The 22,916-nt window shown below is 37.3% G+C and overlaps 1 protein-coding gene across 1 annotated transcript; it reads left to right on the top strand.

The window, feature by feature from the left end:
- Window positions 1-11,084: 11,084 nt before the first annotated feature.
- RIMOC1 (RAB7A interacting MON1-CCZ1 complex subunit 1) lies at window positions 11,085-22,530 on the top strand. Its single transcript, XM_069492165.1, has 6 exons — window positions 11,085-11,184; window positions 14,536-14,642; window positions 16,269-16,415; window positions 18,154-18,285; window positions 19,189-19,303; window positions 21,634-22,530. Exons 1-6 carry the CDS (start codon window positions 11,085-11,087, stop codon window positions 21,915-21,917), a joined length of 885 nt encoding a protein of 294 aa, XP_069348266.1. The 3' UTR covers window positions 21,918-22,530.
- The last annotated feature ends 386 nt before the right edge of the window (window positions 22,531-22,916 follow it).

Consider the following 22,916-nt stretch of genomic DNA (forward strand, 5'->3'; position numbering starts at 1 on the left):
ATGAGTGGAGAAAGACACCAAAGTCTGAGCACACGCTGTCTTTTATAAGCTCACTCGTTTGTCCCGCTTTCCTGCTGGCAGGATTGGTTGTCGTTTCCCAACTTCTAAGGTGATTGACTGGTTGGGGTTATATAGCAGGTTACATAATAGGTTGGCTATGTAACAGTTTCCCTTTCTGCAGGAGTCTTCCCCAGGATCCTTCATGAATCTCCACCTATGTCATGTTAATTAGATAGTAATGAGCTCTAGGTCAGTTAAAGGTTACTAGGATCTTTTTTACTATGTATGTCCTGGTGGCAATTTGGTTCCTAGCTACAATCTGGTTCTTGCTCTCCGCCCTTAGCCACCTCCTTGCCACCCATTTACCTTCTGTTGTACCTAACAACGCCATTGTACCTTACCCCCAGTTTCCCCAAAGGAGCATTTTGCAAAACTATACTATGATATCACAATGAAGAAGTTGACATTGATATAATTCATGGGCCTTTTTAAGATTTCAGCAGTTTTACATGTATTCACGTGTGTGTGTGTGTGTGTGTGTGCGCGAGCGCGTGTGTATTTAGTTCTACGGATCTTCGTCATTCAGGGTCTTATATCCACCACCACCATCAAGAAATAGAACAGTTTCACCGTGTGCTACTCTTTTGTAACCGCACCCACTTCCTTCTCTCCACTACATTTCCCCATCCCTAACTTCTGGTAATCACTAATCTATTCTCTATCTCTATAATTTTATTATTTCAAGTATGTTATATAAATGGAATCATACAATATATAACAGTTTGGGTTTGGTATTTTTTACTTGCCATAATTCCCTTGAGATTCATCCATGCTGTTGCATATGTCAAGTCATTTCTTTTTATTGCTGAATCCTTGGTATGGATGTAAGTGGTAAAGTTTTTAAATGCCTTTGTGGGAAATAGAGGAAGGAACTGAATATGGATATAAGGAAAACTGCTGACTCAGCTGAAGGTAGAGGCCATTAATTTAGGTTGACTCTATCTCCTCTATTGTATGCTTTCACACAGCAGCATCCATCAGCCTTGCTGTATGATCAGAAAAGACAGATGGTTACATGGATTAAGACTGGGGTTTTGACTGGCAGTTAATTATTTATTTATTCTTGTGTGCTGTTTACTATATGTTGGGGAATACACTGACGTATTCTACATAGATCATTTAATTTAATTCTCACAGCAACCCAAGGAGTAGTTAGTACCCTCATTTCACAAATGAAGAAACTGAGGCATAGAAATTTTAATTAACTTTCCACTATCATATGTTAAGTGTGAAAGAACAGAGATAGTATTTCAATCCAAGTCTCTCATAGTTCAAAGCCCCTCTTGGTAATGAGTATGATACATATCCTTCCCAAAGGGCCAGTCATAAAGCAGTTGAAGTTTTGGAAAGTGGAGGGATAGGGAAGAATGTAACAGTGGTAGTAAATTTGTGGAATGATCAAAGATCTAGGAGCCAGGAGATTCTAATCTCTACTCTGCCACCAGCTAGTTGTGCTAACTTAAGCAAATCACCTAAGTTTTCTGAGCCTCAGGTTTTCACTTGTGAAGTGTGGAGGGTAATATTTACATCAACCTGCTTCATTGAATCATTGAGAAGATTTAGAGATAAAATGCAGTAATTCTCTGGAAAGTTAAAAGTACTACACATACATGCTTTATTTGAATGACAAAGTAATTTATACCACTACCACTCCGACTTATCATGTGAGTCATAAGTAATACTCTATGGACCAAAATGTATTTTTCTCTTCGAGAATTTGAAATACAAAAACATAGAATAGATATATCATATTAACATACGTATACACACGTGAGATATATCATATGTCTCATAGTTATGTGTATAGGTATGTAGGCAGGATTTTGGTGAGACTAAGGAAAGTGACAGAGACTGCACAGCATCACTGATGTTAAACTGTAAAATACGGGCCGATTAACTAGACAAGGGTGTGTTGGCCTTGTTAAAAGACAAACTTTAGATGAATCAAATTTGACAGAGTTTACTTGAGTAAAGAACGATTTGTGAATGAATGGGCAGCGCTCAGAGAGCTCTGCTCCCCAGTGTGGGCAGTGAGCTTTCACAGGCTGACCATGGAAGCAAAGTGATTTTAGTTGACCCTTGAGCGATGCAGGGGCAGGGGTTCTGACCACCAGAGAAGTTGAAAATTCACATATAAATTTTGACTCCCCCAAAACTTAACTACTAACAGCCGATTCTTGACTGGAAGCCTTACTAATACCAAAAACAGTCAATTAACACATATTTTGTATGTTATATGTATTATAAACTTTTCTTACAATAAAGTAAGCTAAAGATAATATTTTAAAGAAAATCATAAGGTCCTGAGATGTTTAGAATAATGGTAAAGAAAAAAATTGTTTAAATTTTAAAAAGAAAATCATAAGGAAGAGAAAATATATTTACTATTCATTAAGTGAAAGTAGATCATCTTAAAGGTCTTCATGCTGAGTAGGTTGAGGAGGAGGAGGAAGAGGAGGGGTTGGTCTTGCTGTCTCAGGGGTAGCAGAGGCAGAAGAAGTAGAGGATACAGAAGGGGAGACAGCAGAGGCAGACACGCTTGGTATAACTTTTGTAGAAGAAAATCCACACATAAGTGGACCATGTAGTATAAACCTGTGCTGTTCAAGTGTAAACTGTGATTGATTGGCTATGGCTAGACATTTGGTTTATTTAGGTATGATCCTGTGGAAAGTCCCTAGTTAGATGTTAGTTGGTGGTTTCTGACTGGTTAAGCTTAAATTTTGTTTTACTGTTTCACTGAATTGGGTTTTGGTTCGCTTAAGTTACAGAGACAACCTCAGGCCTCCTTTTCTTATGCTTTAAGAGCATTTTGGATAATTTTCCCTCCGGGACTTGAAGAACCAAAAGTTCCTATCTTCTTCTGTATCTATGTAAGAAAACTGGTTAAAATTGGTTGACTGGAATAAGGGTAGTAGATTCATAAAGACCACAAGGACTGGGTTGGAGGGGAATGAGGAAGGACAGCCAGATAGGAAGGACTGCTTAAACCATTTTATGCCATCATCTAGACGACCTGTCCATGTGTTAGTTGTCTAACAGCAAGGTTTTCCTCCTGACAGTAGACTGCACCTCTCTGCTTTTCAGATATTGTAGGCATGGCTAAGGGGTTAGGGACTATACAAATACCATTTGTAGCATACATCTGTGTTTTTGCTACTCACTAGCTTCCAATAACCCTTTTCCTGACAATAGTACCCACAGTTTTAAAAATGAAGCCTTCCTTTCCCTGTTTTCAGGTCAAATAATTTGGATGGAATTGGCCCAACCTGAGCTCCAAAGGTGGATGTGATCTCAGCCTTACCTGGGGACAGTGATGGGCTCAGGGATAAGCACATGATCAAATTCAAGTGAATGAGGGTCAGGCTCGTAGATTTAGTTCCAACTGCTAGAGATGAAAAGCCTCTTCTTTTCTGATGGATTTCTAATTCTGAGGCTGCAAGTCTAAGGTTGCTGGCAGCCTTTTGTCACCATTAGCAGACATCGACTCTGAGGATAGCACCAACAGAGAGGCAGGAGAACAGGCAATTGTTGACAGACCTCTGTTTTTTAGTTACATGGGCCAATAAATTGTTATTGTTATTATTTTTAGCTTAATAATAATTAAGTTCATTTTGGTTCTAACATCTGTCAGTTACAACAAAAGAGCCCCAGTTGATTGTGGCAGAGATTGCCAATATCTATTCTCCTTTTCTTCTAGAGTAATTGAACTATAGTAACTGACTATTCAGCACTGAAAGTCTCATGTCTCATGAAAGCCCTTAGTGCCAGGCAAACCAGGAGAGCTGGTCACCCTAGAAGGCATATTAGCTACCTGGAATAAAGCCTACATTTTCCAGTCTCCTTTGCAGCTTGTCATGGCCATGTGATTAAGTTCTGGCTGGTGGGATGTAAGTGGAGATGGTCAGTGCAGCTTCCAGGGAATGCCCTTAAAAGAAAGGCACATGATCTCCCTTTCTTCCTTTCTACCAGCCAGAATATGAATGTAATGGTTGGACTTCTACCAGCATCTCAGATCAAGAGGAAACCATGGGAATGGAACCACTTGCAGCTGAACAACAACATGGGAGTCTGGCACCCTGACACTATGGAATACTATTTAACCCCAAACTGACAGCCTCCACACTTCTTGAATCTGAGACAGAAATGAGCTTCTATTTTATTTGTCTCTCTGTATGTTTTTTCTCTATAACTTGTACCTAAATTAATCTGAATTCACTGATACAATTCCTAATGAAAAGGAACCCTTTTAATACGTTTGCCTCTCCAAATATTACACATGGTTAAATTTATTTACCGGACTCACCTCTATGATATGATCACAACTTCAGCATGAGAAAATATTCATCATTATAAATATACGTCTCAATTTGGAGAGTTCCAGTGGGAGAATAGTGGTAACAGAACTTATTTATGATCCATGTTAGTAGTGGGTATTTCTGCTTGCCCAAATGGTATCCACTTCCCCTCCTCTTAATAGGAACCAATTTTGTATAGGTTTCCATTTTCATCCCTTTTCAACTCTTCACATATTCATGAATAAAACTTGTGATGGTTAGTTCTATGCATCAACTTAAGGAGGCTGTAGTATTTAGTTATCTAATCAAATACTGTACCTAAGTGTTCCTGTAAAGTATTTTGTAGACATGGATAATATCAACAATCAGTTGACTATAAGTAGCTTACCCTCATTTTATATATATTTCATTTTATATAAAATTAATATGTATAAGTGCATGTATGTGTATGTATATCTCATATTGGTTCTGTTTCTCTGGAGAATCCCAACTGATACAGACCTGATCAGTATAATGGTAATTTTAACCCTATGTTAGTGATTGATTCTGAACCAGGCACATGACCCATGTTGAATCAATGAAATGTGAGGAAATTTTTATCTGAAATTCTAAAGTTCTTCCTTGTAATTCTGTGAGAGCTTCTAGTAGTGACTGCCTCTCCCTTCCCCTAACAGTGGTTTCCTTACATATGAGGCTTGGAATGGCTGCTGCCCTTTTATTGTCAGGCTGAAGATGAAGCCAACACACAAAGACAGAAGAACCAAGAAACTTCCAGAGAAACAGAGCACTGAAGCCTGCCCTACCTCTGGGATTTTTTTCCCAAACCATGTATTTTCTCATTGTTTAGATTGTAGTTAGATTGTTTGAGAACTGTAGCCAAAATTATTCCACCTAATGTGATGCTTTCCCTTAACATAAATTCTTTAGGACAGTGTGGTTGATCTTCCGTGTGAAATTCATGTTTTGTGTGGATATGGTTTAAAGTTTTTTATTAGTGATTATAGTCCTTAAAAAAAGCCTTCACTGGGAATTTAACACTGATAATAAAATCCAAGTGTAGCTTTAAATAGAATCTCTTAAAAATTAAATAGCAATTGTTTGTAATGTTTTCGATGTATCCTATTTAATTTGGATTAGAATTATTAAGATTTTTAATAATCCACTGAGTTTCTAATGAGAAACTCTATCTTTAAATGTCACGTCTCCAGGAAAGCACAGAACTTGGGAATTAGCTTATAGTGCAGCAATAGTGCAAGACTCTTAGAATTAATTTATTTGGTAGTTATATCTTTCATGTAATATGGATATTATTAAAAATGCTAAAGAAAATAGTAAAATAGGGCTTCCCACAGAATAAGGAAGAGGATTGATTTTCTGGAGGGTGGGGGGAAATAGTTTCTTGGAAAATAAAATGAGACCTCGAAAACCTAAATGCCACAGCAGTCTTTCTGTTCTCTTCCAGAATGAATTTATTCTACAGTTTAAATTATGTAGTTCTTATTATTTAAGACCCCTGTAATTATCATGTCTTTAAGTTTTCTAATCCTTCCACCCATAGCAGCTCTTAACTACCATTTAACACTGTCATTCCTCCCCACCCCCGCAATGTAAAATTCAAAAATGAATTGCCAATTGTTTTTCTAGATGAAGGTAGAAAGTTACCTTAGATTAAAGTTTTATTCGGCTTGGGTTTAAATAAAGACCTTTGGAAATCAATAAGATTGAATTCTTGCTCTCCCCCACCAGTCTCCTCCAGATTTGTCTAAGACAGTGTCACTGTTATCAACCAAGTCACCCTTGCCAGAAACTGGAAGTCATCATCTTTCTCTTCTACCTCTTACATCCAATTCTGTCACCTAGTGCAATTGATTCTACTGCTGTAGTACATCAAAATGATCCACTTCTCATTTCCACTGTCCTCACTCTAGTATGAATTACTTTATTTCTCAACCAGAAAAATAAATAGTCTCCCAACTGACCTACCCAACTGACTTCTCTTTCACACTCCTGCCATTCCATTCTTCTTACAGCAGCCAAAGAAAGTTGTTAAAATACCATCTGATTATGTCACTCCCTTGCTTAAAATGAAAGTTGAGTATCACTTATCTGAAATATTTGGAACCAGAAGTGTTTTAGATTTCACATTTTGGGGGATTTTGGAATATTTGCATATGTATATTGGGTTACCTTGGGGATAGGACCCAAGTCCAAACACAAAATTCATTTATGTTTCATATATACCTTATACACATAGACTGAAGGTAATTTTACATAACGTTTTTAATAATTTTGTGCCTGAAACAAAATTTTGACTACATTTTGACTATGACCTGTCACATGAGGTCAGATGTGAAATTTTCCACTTGTGGCATCTTATTGACACTCAAAAAGCATTGGATTTTGGAGCATTTCTGAATTCAGATTTATAGATTAGGGATGCTCAACCTGTACTTCAATGTCTTCCTGTCTCACTTCAGATAAAGTCCACAATCTTTACCATGGTATCAGAGTTCTTGCTTGATTTGCCCCAACTAACATATACCCTTGTTGTAGTTTGTTCTTTTGGTTGCAAGCAACAGAAACAGACTTTGGTTTCAGGATAAAGATGCAGCTGACTACGAAGGAAAAGTTGAATAACCAAGACTTAGGGAGGTGATGACACCAAATCTACCCCCAGGAATCTCAGCAGCAGCTGGTGTATTTGTCTTTCTGGAGTACTGCCATTAATGTGATTAGTCTTATCTCTGTGCTTTTGAAACTTTCCAATTATCATAAGAAAGAATTTGATTTGCTTGACCTTTATCAGATTTTTACCCCTGGATCTATTATCTACTCTCCAATCTGTCTCCATGAGGGAGGTCTGTCTTCCTCATTAATGTATAATGTATGCCTGGCATAGAATAGGTATTCGTTAAATATTGAATAATGACCACCTGATAGAATAAATGAATTGGCATGATCAGAAGACTGGGTCAATTTATACAGACATAGCCAATGGGGGTTCATACCAGGGTTTTGGGGTCCATTGCATGGTTGGGAGGGAGGCAATCACTCAAGAGAGAATCTCCATTTCAAATCTTCACTCTTACCTTGCTCCACTCTCTTCCCTCACACCAGGGGCCTTTGGCTTTCTTTCATTCCTCCGAACTGCCAAGCTCTTTCCAAACTCATAGACTTTGCATAGTCTACCTACTAACCTGCTACCTACTAACCTGATCTGTTCTTCCGCACTGTGGTAGTTTTAGATTTGTTGCTTCTCCGCTCCAATTTATCTTTTTGCCTGATTTGTACAAATATATCTGGGTCTTTTAAATATTTTTTTTTCTTTTGTCAACTGATAATGTTAAGTTTTACAGTAGAGGGCACTAGAGAGACCTTGCAGGAGGGAAATGGTCTTTCCTGATGGTGTTCTTTCTTGGCATGCCCATGAAACATGGGCAGCCTGCTGACACCAGGCTCCTGTCACAGATGCAACTTCTCTGACACTGGACTTCTGTAATGCATGGCAGCCAGTAGCTTCTTCTGGCATCCACTTTGGACAGTTTTGTAGCAGAGTGCCTCCTGTGAGATACTTCCCCACAAACAACTTTCCGTGGCACCCTAGAAAATAGATTTCTGGCAAGTTCCAGAGGATAAAGTTTCATCAAGTTCCACTCCTCTGGACCACAGTGACTTCTCTGCCACGCAGTGACCCATGAGTGTGAGCTCTCCAACAAGGTCTGGATCCGTCCTGGCGGTAATGGCTCCTCTACCTGTTATTCCTCTACTCTTTAGCACTTTCTTATCTTTTACTAGGCAATCCATCGTCACTCCAATCACCCGTTATACTTAATAATTTATATTAAAGTTCCCCTGTTCAAATTACCATGTAGTTTCTCTCTCCTGACTGGCCCCACACTGATATATTCTCCACCTGGCTAATTTTATTCAGTTAGATGTTAATATCATTTCCTCAGAGATGCCTTCTCTAATTCCTCAAATCAAATTTTATCTCCTTACTTTTCCTTTATAGCACTTTTCACAATTTTAAAGTTATACATTTATTCATGTGATTATTATATCTCTATTTTTTTTCTACTAGATAATAAGGTCCAAGAGGGCAGGGATCATGTTTATTTTGTTTATTGCTATAATCCCAGTGCCTACCATAGTTCCCGACCCATTAAATTAAAAACGTAGCAAATATTTAATGAGGTCCTACTAAATAATCTCTATTCACAGGGAGTTGGCAAATTTATATGAGAAAATAAGACCCACATGAAAAGTATAACGGCTTCAAGGGAAGGTTCTAAAGGGTCCAAATGGTAAGTACTTACAATTCAGGGACAATCAAGAATTTTATTTTAAAAAAAACTTTCATTTCTTATAAACAACCCTAGAAACAAATTTCTTCTTAGCTAATTCAATCTTATTCATTATATATCGGTAGAGAGGGAAATGGTATAAATAAGATCAATTTGTTTTGGAAGATATTTTTTGGTAGCTTGATGGTGAGTTATTAATTTCTCTGAAAATTATTATATTTCAATCCAGCATTGTGTTTTTTTCATTTGTTCTATTCATGTGGTTTTCCTAAAGTAAAACTAATTAACTATAAATTGGGGGTAAATTACTCATATTTCTTCTTTTCTAGTATGGAAGTTCTCTTACTTTAAGCATTTCATTTAGTGTACACTGGTAAGGGCTGGCTGTTATCTGTTTATCTCTGTGGTGAGACAGCCTTCTATAGGTGCATACTTCGGTGTGATCTGGGACAAATCACAGATTTATGTGTTCTAAGGTTTGGAGGGAGGGGTTAATAGTTACATTCTCTTCATTTTCTTCATCTGGAAATGAGAGACTGCACTATATACTCTCAGATCCCTTTCAACTCTTTTTATGAAAATAAGCATATACCAGAGTATCAGCTGAGTAATAAGTCCCAGTGTTAGGTATGTATCTGCTGAAAGTCCATGGTTATTTAATGCATCATTAGAATTGTAAATTTTGTTTAGAATATATACTTAGTGAGGTTTGGCATTTTAAGGTGCCAAATGTCTATTAGGGTTTGATACTTTAGCCCACCTTGATCATATAATGCAACCTTCCTGGCTTTCAGCTTCTTGATTATAAGGTGAACAATACATTGACAGGATAGCATGGAGTTTTTATTCAGTAAATAAACATTCTTCTGAGTATTTATGTGCCAGGCAGTGTATGAGGCATCGAGGACACAGCACTAATACATGATTTCTGTACTCCATATTTAGGGTAAATTGACACAGGAAGAAACTGGTGTTATAAAGCTAAATTAGAAAGTCATTGTGAGGGCCAGGCGCAGTGGCTCACGCCTGTAATCCTAGCACTCTGGGAGGCCAAGGCAGGTGGATCATTTGAGTTCACGAGTTTGAAACCAGCCTGAGCAAGAGTGAGACCCTGTCTCTACTAAAAAATAGAAAGAAATTAGATGGACAACTAAAAATATATAGAAAAAATTAGCCGGGCATGGTGGCACATGCCTGTATTCCCAGCTACTTGGGAGGCTGAGGCAGAAGGATTGCTTGAGCCCAGGACTTTGAGGTTGCTGTGAGCTAGGCTGACGCCACCGCACTCTAGCCAGGGTGACAGAGTGGGACGCTATCTCAAAAAAAAAAAAAAAAAAAAAAAAAAAAGAAAGAAAGAAAGTAAGTCATTGTGGTCAATCATTCATAAATCACAATACATTATTTGCTACTTTTACTATTTTCTATTAAATAAAAAAAACCACCTTCTATAAGAAATAAGATAGGATGGAGGTTATTCAAGATATACTGTGTCAAACTGAAAAAGGAATAAACAGAGTTAAAGATTTATTTGACCACAGACAAGAAAGCAATCAGGGAATGCAAAGTGGAAGTTAGACTTCTTGACTGAGTGCTTTGAGACTCCTGGTTGAGATGAACCTCACGCACAATTTGCCTCTTAAGGGAAGGTCTCCAGATGTATGGCAATAGAAATTGTTTGTAGCTGTAAAGTTTAGTATTATCGGGTGAGAGACGGTTAAAATACTGTAAAGGTGAACTAGTCAAGGGAGGTCAGAGATAAAACAAACCTGACTGCTAATATTCAGATTTAGAAAAGCAATATTCAACTACGTAGACTGGCAACTCCACTAGTGTTTGCAGCTCTCCACCCAGACGCAGAACCACCTATTGGAAACTCGGATGTGCTACAGAAGAGCCCGCAGGGTTTCTATTTCTGACCAGGGGGTTATAATCATTTTATTTTAGCAACCTCCTTACTAGAAGACCAAAGCCAACAGTACTCTTTCCAGACCCTCCCGCCCGCTCTCTCGACTACCGCTCTAGCCCTAGACAGACACGCGAGGCCGGACGTCAAATCGCATCCTGTCGGCCAGACACAGCCAACCCGCCGTCCCCGCGCCCTCTGGAGAGAGCTGACTTCCCATTGGGCCACCCTGGGGGCATGGCTGGCTCCCGATTGGTTTAGAGAGAGGTGTGCCTCTACGTCACACCGGTCGCTACAGTCTCCCAGCTGCTCAGGATTGTGGGAGGGTGGGAGAAAGTCCCGGAGGAAGAAAATAACCCGGAAAGACCTTTGCCGGCCTGGGTCAGTCCTTTTTCCGGAGTTGATGTCTCCTCCCACCAACCATGCGAACTCCGCCCCATACCCCGCCCGCGCTGAGGGATCAGGTGATCTCAGGCCAGCGCGGTCACGTGGGCTGGGGCGCGCCCGCCTGTTGTGGCCATGGCTGCTGCGGGCCCCAGTGTGGTGAGGCGAGTGGAAGAGCTCGGGGACCTGGCTCAGGCCCACATACAGCAACTTAGTGAAGCTGCCGGTGAAGACGGTGAGGGAGAGGAGGAGAGGGAAGTGGGTGGGGCGAACAGTTTTACAGGGCTGGCGCTCGATGGCTGTAAAAGCTGGAGGCGGTAGCCTTTGGTCCGTGGGGGTCCCAGGCCGTAGCTCTCCCAGGTCTTGCGCTCTGATCTCCGCTGCGCTGTCGTTTGCCCACTCCCCAGAACTCACATTGCCAAAGCGTTATTGCAAAATACGGCTTAAAACCCATATTTTTCAGAACCCATGAAAATCTGTCACGTAAGGGTATCTCAGCCAGGTCTTTGCTGTCGGGTTTACCTGTCTCAGTGATTGGGAAAAGCGTAGAGTCTGAATAACAAAGTACACATGAAAGTTTAAATTAGTAATAGTGGTTTTGCATCCAGGAAAGATAGATAGGCATGTATAAGAGTCCTACCTTCTCATTGCTGTGTTGTAAATTTCTTTTTTATGTTTTGGATTTAAAACTTAACTGTAAACAGTATTCTACAGAAGAGATTTACATTGGTTGTAATTTAGAGTATTCTTTCGCATACATCTCAATTGTCACAAGGGCTTTGTATTAGAACACTTGTTTTGGAAACGTCTAAGCTTTTTTTTTTTAGGAAAAACTGGCTTAGAGAATTACCTCTATCTTCTGATTTTAAGTCTAATTCTCTTTTCATTACTTCTCAGCTGCCTGTAGATTCTACATTACTCCTTTTTGAGTTTTGAGTCATTACTACAGATAGGTTTATAAAATTCTTGTGGACTGACTCATTGTCATCAGATTCATAGGAAAACAGTGTTGGAGTATTTTCCAACTATCCAAGCAATTGAATAGTTCTTGAATTTATTTAAGAAAGACTGTGATAAAATGCCCTCATTTCAGTGAAGAATCTTTGCCGAATTATCTTTTCTCAGGATTGTGTTCTTCAGTGACGCACAGACTTTTTTTTTTTCTTTGGTTCGTGGTAAGTGAATCCCAGGCTTCACATGCATAGTTCTCGGATAGTAGTAGCTATTACTTGGAAGTGTATCTAAGTTACCTGTAATTCCATTTGAAGAAGTCCAGAGAGATCAAAGAATTTTTTAAGTTATCACAGAGTCCAACAGCCATTCTCATTTTCCTTGGAACAGTTGTTTAATCCAGTCTGGAATGAGTGAGGGCTGGAAATAAAAATCAATGGTGCCGGTGGGGGGGGCGGGGGCGGCCGGGGGAAGGAGCGGTGACTCTCTCCTGTAATCCTAGCACTCTGGGAGGCCGAGGTGGGAGGATTGCTTGAGGTCAGGAGTTTGAGTTGAGACCCACAAGAGGGAGACCTGGTCTCTACTAAAAATAGAAAAAAAAAATTAGCCAGGCAACTAAAAATAGAAAAAATTAGTGGGCACACCTGTAGTCCCAGCTTCTCAGGAGGCTAAGGCAGGAGGATTTCTTGAGCTCAGGAGTTTGAGGTTGCAGTGAGTGATGATGAAGTCGCTGCACTCAAGGCAGGGCAACAGAGCGAGACTGCTTCAAAAAAAAAAAAAAGTCAATTGTGCCATATACTGTATTTTTGTTTGGGGATTTTATACTTCTGAAAACGTGCTACAGTGGTCCATATTATGAATTATTAATCAGTATTAAAATCAGTTTAATCTTATTAAAGTATTAACTAGCATGATTTTCTTTTATGAAGTTTAATTAAAACAAGATTTGCATGTATATGAATTGAACTTAGTATTCTTTTCCCACACAACAAAAATAATACACAAATTCAAAATTTGCCCTTTAATGTAACTGTATATTTATACTAGGTTATAGGGGTTTAATATTTCCCATTGTCTTTTTCAAATTAGATCATATGCAACCAGACATTATTCCTTCTAAGAGTGCTCTCTTTTATTTCTGGCCAATTTTTTGTTCATTTATTTGTCATTGTACAAGCACAATATGTTTACTATCTGGAAGTATGCCATGGGAGGGACTTTTTCCAGAGATTATTAAGAATCACTTTCATCTTTTGCCTTTCCGATCATTTGACTAAATAGTTCTAGTAAAATTGCTGCATTTTTATGGGCTTTTCCAAAATGTGAGCTGTGTCACACCCACCCCCCACAGTAATTATGACATGAGATCATGTGACAAACTCCTTCAGCAATGGTTTGGTGAGTACAATGAAACTCTTTACATTTAAAATAATTTGCAAGCTAAGAAGAAAATATCAACACAGTCTAAAGCACCTAAGGAGTGCCATGTTCCGTACAATTTCAGTTAATAGTAGAATCTTTGGGGGGGGTTCTATGGGTGTTACTTCTGGGCTAGGGGTAGGAACACAGGCTAAAGAAGTAGCTTTCAATTCAGGTGAATAGTAGATCTTAAAGTAATCAGAATCCAGTCTACCTACAGGTAGGCTTGACTTGGGAAAACTTAAGGTTATCATATGATTGCCAGTGGACGTAAACTGCAGGTGCTTTCTCTTCAACATTGAACAGCTTATCGGTTTATGTAACTGCTGAGGCTGGATCAGATGGGCCTTCAACAAGTGCAACATTATCTGTCTGTTGACCAGTGAGGAAAAAATGGTATATATTTCAGAAGGGAAGCATAGAGGGGCAAACTCAGGGACTTTAGTGTTTTGATACCTCAATTTGACTGCATGAGGTGATGCAGAAGGGTGTGTAGTACCTTGGAGTGGACATGTAAGGTAAAATGATACAATAAATTAAGAGATTATGACATTAGAAAAAGGGGAAACAATTAGGAGACAGTGAAGGGGGGAGGGTGAATTGTGATCCTTGGGCATATTAGAAGGATTTAGTTCATTTTCTTTTAGGTTTTAAAGAAATGGGGTAATTTATTTCATTTCTAAGTTTTTAAGGGAATAAAATACACAGATGCATTATGTAAATTTAATTCTAACAGCTAGAAACTCATTATGATAAAGTTATAATTGCTCAGAGTGTTGATATTTTATGAGGCATTCGATTTGGTCAATTGTGTTCTTTTAGAAAACATTTACAATTAAATTTATGAAATTACAAGTTTTCAGTGGAAACCCCTTCTCTAGATTTATGTATATTTGTAGTATTCCAGTGAAAGTTTTTATTTAAACATTAAGTGCATCTACATCATAAGAGAAGTATTATGAGAATACAGACTGCATTCAAGAAATGGCAACAGTGAATCTAAAAAGTTTTCAGACTTTTGCTTTCCATAATAAATGTATTTAGTTAGGATTAGACATTCTGATATATTTTATATTTTAGATAAGATATTATTACTACCATGCTGTTTATCCATATACCATAATTTTCATCTCATCATTTCATATACATAACTTTTTATGTTTAAATAGCATTCTGAAACTATGTGAAGTAATTATCATGTTTCTATTCCTTACAGATCACTTTTTAATTCGGGCCTCTGCAGCACTAGAAAAATTGAAACTCCTTTGTAGAGAAGAGAAAGAATGTTCAAATCCATCAGATCTTCTAGAACTTTACACACAGGTACTGAAATAGATGTGGACTCTGTCTTATAAGGGCAGATTTAAAATGTTAATTTGTTCAAAAAACTGTATGCATAAAGCATATAGATTTGGAACTTTGATGCCATGTACAAAGAAGTAAGATTTATGAGATGTATTGATAAGAAAAGTCAGGGAAAAAAGTCTTCCAGATAACAGAATTGCTTCCATTTAGAGATAAAAAAGCAGAATTCTAGTGCATGCAATATCTAAGTTCTCGATGGTTTCAAAGGAAGTAGGGGATTCTGTAAGGGCCCTGATTTTTTTTCTTTTTCCCCGATAGTTTCCTTTCCTTAAGATTCTCAGTGTGGCTCCCCTTTCTAGTATCATGCCTGTCCTGAGATTTTTTTCTGTTCTTCCTTTTTTCTTTTATTTTCCTTTCAAATTCAGCCTCTGTGTGGACAGTACCTGTTTTCTTGGTTTTCTGGAACACTGCTGAGACAGGCTGACATCAAGAAATATAATTTCATTATAGTAACTAACATTTATTTAGCACTTTGTAATTGATAGAGTGTTTTCATATGGCCTTTCGTGATCATTAAGGGATAATAAAACTGAAATGGTTATAGGACTAAACTTAGTTAAGCTTCCAAATTGCCCATTCGTAGCGTTTACATGCCTGGCACTGTGCCTTCTGTTAGAAGGTACATAAAGACAGTTTCTGCCTTCAAACTTCATGGCTGAATGAGCCTAACAGCTATTCACAACCCCAAATAAATGTTACAATTCGGCAGGTACTTTGCTTTACTTTCTTACCTTTCAGAAGGCTCCTGCTTGTCTGCATATGGTGGATAGCACCTCATTTTTTTTCACATGGAAATGTTCTAAATATTTTAATTTACTTCCTAGAAGAAGGCAAAAGACCTAGGGATGCAGATTTAAATTTCCCAGGTCCTCTTGAACCCTGTTTATGGTTCTAAATCAACAGATCATCTTCTGTAGGATGATGGATCTCTCGTTCCTGGCTTAGGCCTTCCACACCATAACACTTACCACTTCAGGATCACTAACTGTGTGCTAGGTAATGTTCCTAGTGCTTTACATATGTTAATTAATTCCAGAATTTAGAAAGGCATTTAGTCCAATTTACCATTTTACCAATGAAGAAACTAAAGCTCAAAAAAGATAAAATTGACTTGACCTTGGTTAGTTAGGTGGTTAGTGGTAGAACTGACACTAGAACCCAGTTTCCTTAGTTTTAGTGCAATAGAGTAAAAAAAGAAACAGGACTGGGGAATTTCAAGATGCCGGAATAGAGTGTCTCTAGTATTTGGGAATGCTGGGTACTGGGGACTTAATTTCTGAATTGCATAATGTTGATGGTATTCTTCCACCGTTGGGTGGCAGGGTACATATCCCCCAAATACTGGCTCTGCATTTGGAAAAACATAAATCCTTTGAAGATTCAATATACAAAACTATAGGTGGTAACCTTAATTTGATATAGCAGGCACTTAGAAACTTTTCGGGGATTATATATAGAGAGAGAGAGAGAGAGAGAGAGGGAGGGAGCGCGCAAAGAATATAATAATTATGTTTTTCATAATTTTAAAGAGTTATCCTTTAAAATGTAAATCATTCATAGGTACTTTTTTCTCTTTTTCTTTAGGCTATTTTGGACATGACATATTTTGAGGAGAATAAGCTAGTAGATGAAGATTTTCCTGAAGACTCTTCTTCACACAAAGTAAAAGAGCTCATCAGTTTTCTTTCAGAACCAGAAATTTTAGTTAAGGAAAATAATATGCATCCAAAAGTAAGTTTTACACTCCCAGAAATTATGGTGGAATGTTGCTAGTTCTTGCTCTCAGGCTTTTTGGAGTCTATTTTTTTCTTCTTGATTGTATCTTTGTTTCTCTTTTAAATTAAGATTGAAGGAGGGAGATATGAGAGCTCAACATTTCAGACCAATGTTACAAACAAAGTATCATATTTTAATAAATGTTTCAGAATATTTGCATACTGAGATTGTAATTGTAGTACCTAATCATTTTCTAAACATAGATACTCCCCATTTCTGTTCCCTTTACTTTTGCAGATGCTGTGTTTTCTTGATGGTTACTTAATCTAATTACCACATCTGTTGTTCTTTTTATAGTCTTCATCCTTCTGAACATTTGCTACCGATCTTAGTATTGATCACTCCCTTCCTGCATGCTTCTTGTCTCCTTCTTTTTTCTTTTTTTTAAAGAGACAGGGTCTTGCTCTTCTGCCCAGGCTACAGTACAGTGGCTTGATCATAGCTCACTGTAACCTCGACCTCCTGGGCTTAAGTGATCCTTCCACCTCAACCTCCAAAGTAGCTGAGACTACAAACGTGCACCACCACACCCAGCTAATTTTCTTCCCACTTTGGCCTCCCAAAGGGCTAGCATTACAGGCGTGAGCCACCAAACCAGGCCATCTCCTAAGAAGTAAGATGCTCTCTCTTGCTCTTTCCCTAGCAACTACCCTCTCTTCCATTCTAGAAACATGGGCACTAAAGTTGAAAGAATAACTTGTAGGATAACTCACAGGATGTCTCTTTTATCCTCTGATTGTCTCTATTCTGTCTTTGCTTGACAACGTATTCACATGCTTTTTACTACTATCTTTATGTAGGTAATTCCAAGATACATATCTCTAGGCGGTCACAGTGGCTCACACCTGTAATCCTAGCACTCTAGGAGGCCAAGGCGGGAGAATCACTTGATCTCAGCAGTTTGAGACCAGCCTGAGTAAGCGCGAGACCCCATCTCTACTAAAAATAGAAAAAATTATCCACGAGCAGTGGTGCGCACCTGTAATCCCAGCTACTTAGGAGGCTGAGGCAGGAGCATTGCTGGAGCCCAGGAGTTTGAGGTTGCTATGAGCTAGGCTGACGCCACAGCACTCTATCATGGGCAACAGAGAGAATCTCTGTCTCAAAAAAAAAAGGAAGGATTTATATCTCTAGTCCTAGATACTCTTTCAAGCAAGTAATTAATTTCTCATCTTTAACTGTCTGCTGACTATTAATACTGAGATAGATATCTTTTTTGTTCACTATATTTATCAGGAAAGGCTAACTGTGAAAACAAATCATCCCTGGATTTAAATGACATAGTGCCATAAAAGTTTTGATTTCTTAAAATTATTTTTGTGTATAGCTTTTCAATAGTTTATTCTAGCAGTAATAGAAATAGATATGTTCTTGCATCAAGTAATGTATTTCTGAGAAGTTATCTTTTTAATCAGATTGTGACTACTTATATTTCAAATATATTAGGGTAATTTTCTACTAAAATATTTTAAAAATTATTTTGTAAAACTATTTGTAAATTTAAGTAGTTTATTTTAATTTTCATGTAGCAATAAACTTCTGTATTTCTAGTTGATTCAAAGTAAAGCATTCCTCTGTAAGCAAAGGGCACATTTTGTGACATGAGAGTGTTTTTAATTGCTGAGTTTTTGAAATTTAACTTCGACTTTTATAAACATCAAGTTCTCTTTTTAGCTATGTCTTTGTGTTTCAGCTCTGCAATTTGCTTGGGGACGAGCTACTGGAATGTCTCTCTTGGAGACGAGGAGCCCTGCTATATATGTATTGTCATTCTCTGACCAAAAGAAGAGAGTGGCTCTTGAGAAAATCTACTTTTCTTAAAAAGGTAAAAAGGCATTTCTTACACATTTTTGATTGTTGATATTTATAGGTTGCAATAAGCTGTCTTTGCTATAATAGTAAGAATAGTAGAATCAAAGGGTCTGTCTGGGTTTGTGTTCTAGATCTTTCACTTACTAGCTGTGTAATCTTAAAAAAATTGGGATTGTTCTAAAGACTAAGATAGCACATGGAAGCACTGTGTAAACTGGAAGTTCTACCTGCTTTTTTTAAGATCTGGGTTTTTATTGTTTTAAATATAAGATAAACTATATCAATTTGTAAGCCTTTTTTTTTTTTTTTTTTGGCCTAAAGGAAACACTTGGTTGGGAGCCTGTGTCAGCAAAATGCTCCTAAAGAACCTACATGACCCTGCTCTTAGAAAATTGTGGCCCCCTGATTCATCTTTCCTGTTCTGACCAAATCACTAAATCCAAAGACATGGGTCTTAGTATTGTATCACTAAGGATTTGAACTTGTGTTAAATGTACACGTAGTTTAGGTGGGATTGGAAATGGAAGGTCACACTTTCAGAGATAAAAGTTTGATCATAATATTTCTAAATTATAAGTATATACATGTTTTTAATAAATTGTTATTGAACACATCTTTATTATCTTTACCCTTTTTTCCTCTACCATCTTTGACAAGTGTATTAATGAAATATGTTCTTGGTTAACATTTTTTTAATACTCTTACTAATTGGAGCATTTGAAGGTGTATACTTGTATTATGAAAGTCTTAGAGTGGTGGAACCTTATACCATTGAAATGTGATAGTCATAAGCTATATGTATAGTACATATTAGCCCATTTTTTTCTTGAGCAAAGAATGGAAAACAATTAATATTTGAAGTTTATACAGCTCTGAATATAATGCTTTTAATTCTTTGGCTTTTACTTTCATTTAGTACCTTGTTGATGGAATCAATTACTTGCTACAGATGCTAAATTATCGGTGTCCTATCCAGCTAAATGAAGGGGTTTCTTTCCAAGACCTAGATACAGCGAAATTACTAAGTGCAGGTAATGTGATCTCTTTTTAAAGTTTTATAAGTGATTTGGACATCACTGCTCCCAGAAGGTGCTAGTCTGGCCACTTTTTTGTGTGAGAAAGTTACCTTTCTGCCCTCTCACTTGATGGGTTATTCTCTTTCTCCATCCCCACCCCCACCACGCCTGTCACATAGGCCCTTCCCACTGTCACATGTGCATTTACCAAGGGCAGGCACAGTGTAAAGTGTTTTATTGAAAAACCATGCTGAGTATTAACAGAAAAAGAAAATATCAAGGAAAATTTATAGAAGCAAAGAGCCTATATCTATAGAGTAGTGGACTCCTTGTAGGAATAGAGAGGAAGAAAGTACCTAATTTTTACCTTGGTCATCTCTTCCTTTGATATTTTAATGCAGTCGTTTTGAAAGTATTCTATGGACCAGCAACATGAGAATCACCCTACGTTTTAGGAGTTAGTTTTAAAAGTTGCAAATTGATAGACCCAACCCCATACCTGAATGTGAAACTGGGGTGAGGAGCAGGCAATCAGTATTTTAGTAAGTCCACAATGTAATTCAAATGCAGGCAAAAGTTTGAGAACCACTGTTTATCATAACAGCCATTCATTCTCTTTCTAGAAATACTCTTTGGTAGGATATCTCTATATCTCAGTCATGGGTTACTCTTTGTTGCTAATATAAAGAATGAGGTTAACCTAAAAAGTGGGGCAAAAATTGTTTCTCAGATCTCCCTTAGGAAAACATTTCTCACCAAGTAGCTTCACTTTGTGGGACATAACTTCAGCTCTTCCTCCCAAAGTTCTAGCCTGTTCGGAAATTCAACTTTCCTTCCATTTTTGCTTCTGTCTCCTTGCTTTCCTACATTGGTGTTTTTAGGAATAACTGGACAGAGTATAGGATCACAAAATAAAAAGGTTATACATTCAGTCAAATGCTGTATCTAATAGAAAATAATTCTGAATAATATCCAATGCTGTATCTAGCCTTTTCTTTGAGGTTTATGATCTTTTAACTACAAAGGAGTAAAGTAAAAAGAAATCATTATATGTAACATGCCTTGTACTTATTAAGTAAAATTTGTTTTATACATACAAAGCATAATACAGTGTAGTCTATTATGTTTTCATGAACGGAAGTCTCAGATTCTGCTCTTCAGTGGTTATTTTTTTACTGATACAATATGTTAATGAGTCAGCTATTTTGCCGAACTTGTTGTGTCTCTTGTTACTATTTACAAGCAGAATTTGAGATGAAGTGAAGGTGAAAACTGTGGGGACAAACTCTTAGACTTTAAAAAGCTTGCAATAGATTAAAAACAGAAACTACCACAGTATTGAAAGTTGAATTTCTAGTACCATCATAGTCATTTCTTTTGAACCATATTAGGTGAGCAGCTGAGATTATGATGCCCATTTATTTCAGGTAACCTTTTCTAATCACAGAAGTATGTTAGAATAAATCACTTATTTTTAACACTTCATAGTTTCTAAAACTCTGATACATTTTTATTTTATACATTCCTTAAGAAACTCCATGAATTAAGTAGAGCATATGGAATCCTCATTTTTTAGATTTATAAACTGAGACTCAAAGAGCATTGGTAACTTGCTGAAAGTCACAAAGCCAGTAATTTATGCCCAGATGTTTTTGATCCTAATAGGTCTATTTGTCTTTCTACCAAATTAATATACTTTATGTACCATAAATGTTTAATTATATAATTGCCTATTGAAAAACTACCCATAAGGAGAATGCATTCAATTTTCAATAAAAATTCTGCAGTGTATTTTTTTCCTGGTAATACAAAGTATCTTAACTTCTTTAATAATTTATAATTGTATGGCCTCTCGGGCATGATTATGCATAATAATTTCTGTAGACACTTAGAGACATATAGATGTAGGATATTTAACTATAGCTATATTAATGATCTTACAGCATACCCCCAAATAAAAGTTGTGTCCACGGATGGGATTCTGGGAGTTTATAAGTACTCTCAAATTGCAGAATTTTGGGTGTATATCCTGGATTAGATTAGATTCTCAAAGAAATCCTAAAGAGGATCCCAGAAAGGTTAAGAACACTTATCTAAATGGTTCTTTTAAAAAATACTTTGATAGTAATCTGTTTTTCTTTTTGTAGTAGGCTTTTTCAGTAGGTGAAATAGAGATAAAAATACAATGAGGATTATATTAGTGATACTTGGCTTTTCCAAGTGGTTACTGTTAAATGAGAATGAAAAATGCTTAATGACAAAAGGAATTTATTACAGGTAGTTAATAACTAGGGTTTCTTTTTAAACTTTTAATTCTAATCTGTCAACCTAAATGACTTTCCCAGGAATATTTAGTGACATTCATTTGCTGGCTATGATGTACAGTGGTGAAATGTGTTACTGGGGATTGAAGCATTGTGCTGATCAACAACCAGAAAATCATGAAGTGGATACTGGTGTTTCTGGAGCAAGCTGCACTACACACAAAGAACCCTTGGATTTCCGAGAAGTAGGAGAAAAAATTTTGAAGAAGTATGTGTCTGTGTGTGAAGGACCCCTGAAAGAACAAGAATGGAATACAACAAATGCAAAACAAATTTTAAACTTCTTCCAGCATCACTGTAACTAGTAAGTTCATCTAGTTCAAACAGAAAAACAAAAGGATGCGTAAAACGGAAAAGAAAGTTCCAGAAAAGAGGACATATTGACACTGAATTTGAGAATATTACACTGTGTAAAGATACACAGCATGGGTACCCTTCTTTAAATGCCATCACCGTCTTTTATTATATATTCTTACACCTGTAAAGCAGCAGTCCCCAACCTTTTTGACACCAGGGACTGGTTTCATGGAAGACAAATTTTCCACAAACTGGCGGGCGGGGGTGGGGGGTTGGAGGAGAACTCAGGCAGTGATGTGAGCTATGGGGAGCAGCTCTAAATATAGATGAAACTTTCAGCCCTCGTCACTGATCATCTCCTGCTGTGTACCACCCCCTTTCCTAACTTTCATGGAAGACAATTTTTCCACAGACCAGCTTGTGCAGGGGCAGGGGTAGGAGTGTGGGACAGAGTTCTGAGGTCCCCCCAGTACTGGTTCCAGGGTTGGGGACTGCAGCTGTAAAGGAATGATTCTATAGTTTCTAAAATGGCTCGTATGTTATTCTAAGTCAGTTTGAACTACAGGTGTAGTCCTGTCACTAATAATGAAGAGTAACCCAATTTAGCTTTACAAAGATCTTTTTCTATTAGTTTAGATTATTTTTTTATTGTGGTAAAATATATGTAACATAAAACTTACCATTTTAACCATCTTTAGATTATTTTTTAATCTTCTTGAAGTTTTCCATGCTTCAAAGATTAAAATCAAGTCACCTCATTGTTTTGAATATATACTATGGATATAAATGTAGGCAAAATGAAAGACTATGACTAATATTTAGATTCCATTTCCAGTAAGGTAAATAATGAAAGACTCCACAAAGGAATCATTGTGTTTAATTATTTTGCCATGTATTATTAATTGGATTTAAAATTTTTCTTCTTTTAGATATTTTATAAAAATTGTAAAATGATTTTCCTATTTTGTTTTAAAAAATGCATGGCTTCTCAAATGAGTAATGAAGAT

This window comes from Eulemur rufifrons, chromosome 17 (assembly GCF_041146395.1).
Source record: "Eulemur rufifrons isolate Redbay chromosome 17, OSU_ERuf_1, whole genome shotgun sequence".
NCBI classification, from domain to species: Eukaryota; Metazoa; Chordata; class Mammalia; order Primates; family Lemuridae; genus Eulemur; species Eulemur rufifrons.